At 58.0% G+C, this 8,696-nt stretch overlaps 1 protein-coding gene across 1 annotated transcript; it reads right to left on the bottom strand.

Annotated features, from left to right (window-relative positions):
* Positions 1-3,519: 3,519 nt before the first annotated feature.
* On the bottom strand, positions 3,520-7,503 carry NHLH1 (nescient helix-loop-helix 1). The gene is made up of 2 exons (XM_045455119.1): positions 7,183-7,503; positions 3,520-4,171 (listed from the first exon to the last, which is right to left on the bottom strand). The coding sequence occupies exon 2, from the start codon at positions 3,997-3,999 to the stop codon at positions 3,598-3,600; it is 402 nt and encodes a 133-aa protein (XP_045311075.1). The 5' UTR covers positions 4,000-4,171; positions 7,183-7,503; the 3' UTR covers positions 3,520-3,597.
* Positions 7,504-8,696: the final 1,193 nt, after the last annotated feature.

Below are 8,696 nucleotides of genomic sequence, written 5' to 3'. Positions count from 1 at the left end.
CTGGTCCTTGGAGCAGAGCGCAGCGAGGCCAATTGATTATCTGAAGAAATTCGGAGCTGGCACAACAGCTGCGGCTGCCCCCTCCCCCCACCCCCAGGCCCTGAGGGACCCCTGAGCGGAGGGGCCCAGTAACCCCTTCTGCTTTCCAGCAGGGCAGTGATGAGGGGGGAGGCAGGCAGCTCTGAGCGCAGGGGCTGCTGGGCAGGGGAAGGCACCAAGCACCAGGGCCCGGAATGGAGAACCCGGGTTCTCACCCCAGTCCACCAACACTGGTGAGTCACACGGCCCTTGTGGACGGTGGCCTACCTATCGGCTTTGAAAACAATCCGGTTTTCAAACAAGCCGGTTGGGGGCGCCCCGGGGAAGGCGGGGGGTTCAGTCGGTTAGGCATCTGATTCTTGGTTTCAGCTCAGGTCATGATCTCACCGTTTCACGAGTTAGGGCCCGGCAGTACTCAGAGCTTGCTTGGGATTCTCTCTCTCTCTCTCTCTCTCTCTCTCTCTCTCTCTCTCTCTCCCCCTCTCTCTCTTCAATGCAAGTGTCGAAGGAAAGATGTCATCTCCTTCCTGCGTGGGGGCTTCTCCCTAAGTGTAGCTTAGGACTTGGCTGCTGGTGTCAGGGATGAAAACAGCACCTTCAGAGACCGGAAGGCGTCTCAGCATTTCCCTCCCACTGCTTGCCTTCAGACTCCTCAGAGGACCTCGCGTTTGGAAGGCTCTCCGAGTTTACCTAGCCGATATTCCATCTGGGCAGGAAGGTACTCGCCGGTTTCTGTCTGGGGTCCGTTCTCCAGCCGTCCACTTCGGATTCCTCTTCCTGAGGCGGGCGCTTCCGTTGCTGGACAGCTCCGGGTGTCGAAAGGGTTTTCTGAGAGTTAAAATCTGTTTGCTGGAACTTCCGCCTCCTGGTCCTGATTCTGCTTCCTGGGGCCGCCCAGGATGTCTGCTGTTCTGTCTTCTCTCCATATTTGAGGATGGGGATCAGATTGCCCCTAATCTACTCTTGTGGAGACACATATTTGCGGTTTTCTTTCTGCAAAGTTGTCTCCAGACCTTTTGCCTTCTTGGGCACAGAACTGAAAACTCTCTAATTTATCAATGTCTTGTTAAAGTACGGGGTCCACAGAAGGCCACCTGTCAGGCCGAGTCATTTCAGGGCAGTACTGGACGTAAAGAGTCTGGGTTTGAACTTCGCTTCTGCCCCTGACTCCCTGTGTGACCTTGGGCAAGGCCCTCCTCCTCTCTGGGCCATAGTTTCCTCATCTGTAAGTTGATTTAGGGTCTTTTCCAGGATTCCTTTGATTTCCTTCAGAGCCCCTTTTTATCCCCTTCCTTACCCGTCTCTGAGTCCCAAGTCCTCCGTTATGTTCTTCCCCGTATCTTAAAGGTTGGGGAACACGAAGTGGGCCAAGAACAAATTGCAACCAATACTGACCCAGCTCAGAGACAATAATGAGGACAGACAGGTTTCATGTCATGGCTTTTCCCAGCAGCATGGACCACAGACACGTTTTACTTGGGTTCCAGTGGGAACCCAAGCTCTTTCTCAAGCCCATAGAGAGCAGGAGCAGAAGCCCAACATCAGAAGGGTCAGAAAGTATCACTCGATAAATACCAAGGTGCAGGTACGTGGGACTTCAGGTGGGGAGGTCTGGGACCTGTGTGTTATACCCTTCCCTGCACCTGTCACTCCGGCCCCTCCTTTTCTCTCTCGCATCATTTACCCACCGCACTGAGCTCTCATAGCCCCAGCAGAAGAGCCTTCAAAGCCTAGGGCCTTCCCTGCCTACCCTCTCACAGCCTGCGGGCCAGCTTCCCCACCCAATCGAATGATCCACAGCCATATCTGATGCTGGAACGAGGTCACTTTAATTTTTCTTTTTGTATGAAATCAGAAATGCAACGGGAGGGGATCACACACAGGATGCAGGACACAGACCCTGGGGGCCCGTTGTTGGAGGGGATCAGGAAGAAGTGAAGGGTCATGGGAGAGGGCTAGAGAGAGAAGAGAGGCAGGCAGGACTGGGGCGGGACTGTCTGGGGGTGGAGGGAACTATGGAAGGGTCCAGGAGCCCTGGAGCTGGGGGAAGGGCACCATCCCAGAGGACTGGGGTGTCTGGATGGATGGATCTGAGGAAGGGATATGGGTGTGGTGAGCAGACAGGATGCCCACACACACCTGGGGTTGCAGAGGAGTAAGAAAGGGAAAGGAGTAACCAGGGAGGAAGCAAGAGAGACCCGGCCGGGGCTGCCAGGGGCCCCCTCACTCTACCCCAAAGTGCACAACTCGGCAATAAATAGTAATATTTATAAATAAATAAGTAAATAAATAGATGAATAAATAAATAAATACGTAAATAAATAATATCCTTGTAGAGCACGGAGTCTGGTGTGGGGGAGGAGGGAGCACGGGAAGGGCAGTGAGCTCGCTTCTACACGGGCCCCCTGGCCCTTCATTCCGACCCTGGGCTGCACTCAGTAACACTGGAGGGGGTGCGAGGGGGTGCGGAGAGCCTGCTGGGGGTGGGTGGAGCAGGATGGGGAGGGGGTGTCTTCCCTCGCCGAAGGCAAGCTTAAGGAAGGAGAAAAATATATATATAACGAACTGGCCCTAGGTCCCAGACGGCAGAGCATTTCCGGAGGGCAGTCATAGAACATTCCCTCCCCCCCACCCCCCCTGCATCTGAGGCAGGAAGCGCTGTGGGTTTTCACATTTTCCCAGCGTGCTGGGGTGGAGGAAGCAGATGTGGATCTGGCTCACCCACCGCCCCGGGCCCTCTGCTGATTCTGGGGGTTCAGCCCCTCCTCCAGGATCCGGGTCTCCCTTTCTCCAGCTGCACACAGGGAGGGAGAAAATTGGGACGGTGGGCGGGAGGGGGCAGGGAGGGGGCCAAATAGCTCAGAGAGGGCAAGGCACTCACTACCAAGCCAGATCCGAGGTCTGCATGTGCTAAGCCTCAGGGGCAAGAGAGTTTTCCCATCATTCTCGGCCGCCAAGATTCCCCTGGCAGGAGTATCTTATCTCCGGAGGCCCAGCGTCCCCGGGCTGAGATCTCTGGGGTAGAAGCCCACCCCACTCGGAGCCCAGCCTTCCCCCTTCCTGTATGGGTGCCCCCTCCCCACCCCAGGGCAGGCAAGGCTGGAAAGGGGATGGGAGACAGAGACGGGGTCTGGGGTCTCCAGAAATGTGGTCCTAAGAGTGGCCCTGGAAGAGCGGAGGAAGCGGGGCAGAAACAAGGGGAGGGACAGGCAAGCGGGACGGTGTGACGAAGAGGCAGCGGCCCAGGGGAGAGCTAGAGGGGGGAGCGGCCAAGGGCGGCCGCCTAGGAAAGCCAGCCAAGGACTGTGTACCTAACACCCAGGCGAACGTTTCTGACCAGCTGGGCCCCAACCACAAGCCGTGGGAGGCGCACGAGAATCGCCCTGGGGGGGGGGGGGGAGGTCGGCAGGAGAAGGTGGCCCACGCCAGCCAGCCAGCCAGCCCCAGCCACCCAGCCACCCAGCCGGAGGGCACCCTGCCTCCCTGCCCCTCCCCCCCGCCCCGGGGGCCCTGCGGGGAGAGGGGCGGGGGGACCCCAGCCAGGCGGAGGCAGCCCCGTCAGACGTCCAGCACGTGGTTCAGGTAGGAGATGTAGCAGATGGCCAGACGCAGGATCTCGATCTTGGACAGCTTCTTGTCGGGGGGCAGCGTGGGCAGCAGCTTGCGCAGCTCGGCGAAGGCCAGGTTGAAGGCTTCCACGCGGATTCGCTCCCGCGTGGCGTGGGCCGTGCGGTACTTGGCCGTGGCCCGGCGCCGCCGCCGCCGCTCCTCCCGGCTCAGGTGCTGGAGGTCTTTCCGGCCGGGCTCTCCGGGCTCCAGGCCCCGGGCCTGGCCCCCTCCGGGACCCCCAGGCCCCGCCCCGTCGGGGCCCGCCCCGCCCCCACAGTCGCTGAAGCCCGACTCGGTCTCGGAGTGGGTGGGAGGCAGGTCGAGGTCCACCGCGTCTGAGTTGAGCATCATGATGGAGGCCCCCTGCCCGGTGAGATCAGGATCCCCTCCCCACCCCTCCCTCCGGGAGCCTCCAAGCTGGTTGTGGGAGGGGCAGGAAGGGCCTGGGGGCGTGGGGTCTGCCACTGAGCTGAGGAGGTGAGAGCCACTTCAAGGTCCCATGGTCAGGGTTCCAGTCCGGAGCCTGGAAGAGAGAAGGGGAAGTTGATGGGGGCCGAGGGAGGAGGAAGGAGACAGCTCCGAGACGGGGAGGGCAAGAGGAAGGTTGAAGAAGGATTGGGAGCGGGGAGGTCCTGTACGAGTCGGGGGGGGGGGGGGGGGGGGGGGGAAGAAAGGCGGAAACGTTGGGAAGAGACAGGCCGGTGGACGCAGTAAAGGAGTAGGAGGAGAGGTGGTTAAGAATGGAAGAGAATCCTGGGGGTGAGCGACAGGAAAGGAGGAGAAATGAGGAGGGGGTGGGGGGCAGAATAAAACCGAGCAAGGGGATTAAAGACCTAAAACTAGACAGCTCCTAGAAGAAAACACAGGGGAAAGCTTTATGACATCGGACTTGGCAGTGATTTCTTGGATATGATGCCAGAAGCACAGGCAGCAAAAGCAAAGATGGACAAATGGAACCACGTCGAACTTGCAAACTTTCGTAAGTCAAAGGACACAATCAGAAGAGCGAAAAGGCAACAGACCGCAGACCGGAGAACATAACATGCAAATCGGATCTCTGATGAGGGGGGAGTATCCAGAATATTATAAAGAACTCTGGCAAGAACAAAACATCAGATCACTCAATTAAAAAATGGGCAGAGGACTTGAACAGACGTTTCTCCAAAGATGGTTTACAAATGGCCAACAAACACGGAAAGATGCTCCCATCATTCAGCGCCAGAGAAAAGCAAATCAAAACCACGGTGAGCTATCACCCCGCGTCCCCTCGGATGGCTGCTATCAAACGAAAACAAAACAGAAAATAAGAAGGGTGGATGAGGATGTGGAGAAATCGAGACCCTTGTGCCCTGTCGGGGGTGAGGGGTGGGGCCGTAAGCTGGTGCGGCCACTGTGAAACGCCTAACGGAGGTTCCCCTCAAAATTAAACATAGGACTGCCATATGACCTAGTCATTCCACTTCTGAGTAGATATCGAAAAACGAAGTGAAATCGGGATCTTGAAGAGATATCTGCATGTGGACGTTGACTGCAGCTCTAGTCACGAGACGTGGAAACAACATGTCCATCGACGGATGAATGGATGAAGAGTACGGGGCATACACGTTCAATGGAATATTATTCAGCCTTAAAAAGGAAGGAAATCCTATCGCGAGCTGCCGCACTGATGAAACTTGAAACTCGTCCTACTAAACGAAATGAGCCTGTCACAAAAAGGTAAATACTGAGTGATTTCACTTCTACGAGGGATCGAAGTCGTCCACTTCATAGACACAGAATGTGTAGCATGGCAGTTACCAGGGGCAGGGGGAAGAGGGGGAAAGGGGAGGTGTTGTTGAAAGGGGGTAGAGTTTCAGATTCGAAGGATGAGAAAGTTTTGGAGATCTGTTTCACCACCATGGGAATACACCTAATACTACTGAACTGTAAATGAAAAATGGTAGATTTTATGTTATGTGTTTTTTTACCATTTTTTACCAAAAATGCTTAATAATAAAATGAAAGAAAAAAAAAAACAAACAAGCGAGACTGCAGTCACAGCGCCAAGAGAGGTTGGCCAGTGACTCTAAACCTTCCCCAGTTGTGATGGGAGAGCTGCGAGCCTTGGCCTCACTATCAACCCCCCCCCTCCCAGGGCCCCGCTGCAGTCCTGCTGCCTCTGGGGGGGGGAGGGGATAAGCACGCAGACTGCCCATTGTAGAGTGGACTGGGACATATGGAGCTCGGCACAGCTGTCCCAGCCCAGTCCCTGCCGGCCCCCCACCCCCCAACATGACCACCACAGACACGTGATCCTACCACCCCATCCACTAGAGTCCAGAAGTGTCCCTTCTGGCCACGATTGCCCTGCTCGGGACCAGCCCCTTCCTCTAGCTCTGTCCTCAACACCCTCAACCATTGCCACTCCCTGGCCCTTTTGGTGACTCTGCAAAGAAGATGACGGGAAGGGACCAGAGTCGGCGTCCCGCTTCGAGTCCTCCCCCAGCCCACCATCAGTTCAGATGTGGCCTGCGGCGGGGGGGGGGGGGGGGGGCGGGAGGGGGCGGTGCCTGGACACCGTTCTGGCACTTGGCTAAGGTTTGCTTGTCCCGGGGACCAGAGGGGGTCAGGGCGAGGCAGCAGGGAAAGGTATGGGCGAGGCTCTGCTTAGGACGAGTGTGGAGGGGGAACAGAGGGCCACTCTGCTCAGAGCTCGTGGGACTCAATGGCCAGAAACAGAAGCACTGAGGCTCCTTTTCAGTCTCCATCTTCCCTTCCTTACCAGCCCGGTTCTCCGGGCTGATGGACCCCCAGCCTTGCCCCCGACCCCGCTGTCGTTGACAAATAGTTACTAAGCGCTGGGGGGTGATGGGTAAGTCGACATCTGACAGACACGCCGTCACCACAACACAAAACGGAAGGCGGTCGGTGTGGATGTTGAAATTCAGAACGCGTTCCACATCCCGGGGGCCAAAGGAACAGGAGAGGATTGCAACAGGGGGGGAGGCCCCGAGGTCAGCCCCTCCCGGGACACGGTTACTGTCCCCACTCCCCAGCTCCGGGCTTCAGGAGTTCGGCTCTGGGGCTCCCAGCACATCTGTCACCACCAGATTCTCCCTCTGCCTGTGTCCCTTCACCCCTGACCGCTGTGCCGTGCCTTCCCCTCCCCTCTGTGTGCTCCCAGTCTGATCCCCGTCCCACCTCCTGGCCCCGCTGTCTTCCCCGGCTCAGGCCCTGGCAGCGGCTTCCATGTACCCAACAAGTCCTCACCCCAAATCCACTTCTGGTCCCAAAGTTCCAGGCTCCGAGGATGAGGGAGGCCAGCAGCTCCAAGCATCTGGGGTGGGATGCTCATCTCCTGCCCCCCACCCCTTCCGCCATGCTCAACCCGATCGAGAACAGACAGGCACAAAGCGTCCAGGGGCAGGAATGGAGGAGAGGGAGGTGTGGGGACACACGAGAGAGAGAGGAACTCGAGGAAGGCTCTGGGAGGGGACCTGAGCCAGAGTGCAAGGGACACACCCACCCCTCCCCAGCCCACGGTTCTCCCTTTACCTAGGAAGACCCTGCGAGGGGGTCTGAGCTCGCAGGACAGGGGCAGCGTTGACAGCCCCGGTCTCCTCTGGCTGCTGGGAGCTCATCCGTCTGCAAAGTTAGTGACCAGCTCTCTAGAGCTCTCGGGGACGGCGGCGTGGCGTGGCTGTACAGGCTCCAGGGCAGATGAGAGGGCGACACATGGTGGGAATATAGGGCCCAGGAGGAGGGGGGTGGGCTTGGTCAGGGACTGGAGCCACTGGCACTCACACACACACACACACACACACACGCACACACACGCACACACACACACTCACGGACACATACACACCTGAGCTGGCCCAGCCCTATGTATATATATGGAGATACACACACACACCCCCAGCTCGCCATTGGCTGGCCCAGCTCCCCCCCCTCATCAATATTAAACAGCCAGACCAGGCAGCCATTGGCAGAGAGAACTGGGAACACCCCCCACCCCACCTCCCGGGAGCTGGGGGTGGGGGCTGGCCCTGGGGGGGGCAGGGAGTAGGGGAGCAGGGACATCTGTTCTCCATGCATATTTCATAAGCAAGAAATGGAGAGCTGGGGAAGGGGTGGGGCTGGGGCGAGAGCCAGGGCAGGATCACAGATGAACCCCCTCGGTCTTCCACACCAGAGGCGGCAGGGACAGAGGCCCCCAGCAAGCCAGGTTTAAGTGCCATGGTCCTATTCTGAGTCCCAGCGTGACTTTGACAGCCCCTTCCCCTGTTTCCTTCCCCCTGGGAAGAAGGCTATCCAAGGTACCAACAGGGAAACCTAGGTCCTCAAAGAAGACCTGAGAGTCCTGGTCCTCGACAAGCCCTCATCCTTCCTAAAGCTGGTGCCCACAGGACCCCTCGGCAGGCTGCCCGTGGCTCCCACGTGGCCCTGGGACTTAGTCACTCCATGCCCTCTTATCCAGCCCTCGACCTCCCATCTACCTCGTGGTGGGGAGGAGCGGGGTCAGATTCCTGACACAGAGCCCACAGGGAGTTTTTCCAAGCTGACCCGCTGGGAATTCTGGGCTCATAGGAGGAAAGGCCGGGTTGAAGGAAGAGGAAGGACGAGGGTTGGAAGGATGTGGGAGACGTCAGGGCGGCCCCGGCAGGCTTCGAGTGTGCCAGGGCAGCAAATGAGCAGTAAGAAAATCAGATACAGAATTATATGCAAACAGGCATTGATTAAGTTCACCTCAGTAGCTCAGCTGCCTCCGGCCTGTGTGTGCACGCGCACGCGTGTCTGAGTGCGTGCGTGTGTGTGTGTGTGTGTGTGTGTGCGTGTGCGTGTGCGGTGAAGGGTGGCAGGAGCTGGGACTCCACGCAGCTGTTGGGTGTCGTCACTGAGCCTTCGCGAGTATCCAGAATGAACCAGGAGCGCTCCAGAGACAGTGTCTTACGGTGAAGAAAGTCCTGGCACCTGGTGACCTTGGACAAGTAACCTAACCTCTTGAGCCTCCAGGGTCCTTTTCTGCAAAATGGGGTTCATTAGAGCTGCTTCTTCGGTTGCCGTGG

Source organism: Leopardus geoffroyi, chromosome C3 (genome assembly GCF_018350155.1).
Source record: "Leopardus geoffroyi isolate Oge1 chromosome C3, O.geoffroyi_Oge1_pat1.0, whole genome shotgun sequence".
In the NCBI taxonomy this organism is placed as follows: Eukaryota; Metazoa; Chordata; class Mammalia; order Carnivora; family Felidae; genus Leopardus; species Leopardus geoffroyi.
Note: the sequence above shows the minus strand (reverse complement) of the source record. Positions and strands in the feature narration are given on the sequence as shown.

What these genes read in the sequence shown, in the direction of transcription:
- NHLH1 (XM_045455119.1), bottom strand. Translation starts at nt 3,999, where the DNA reads ATGATGCTCAACTCAGACGCGGTGGACCTCGACCTGCCTCCCACCCAC.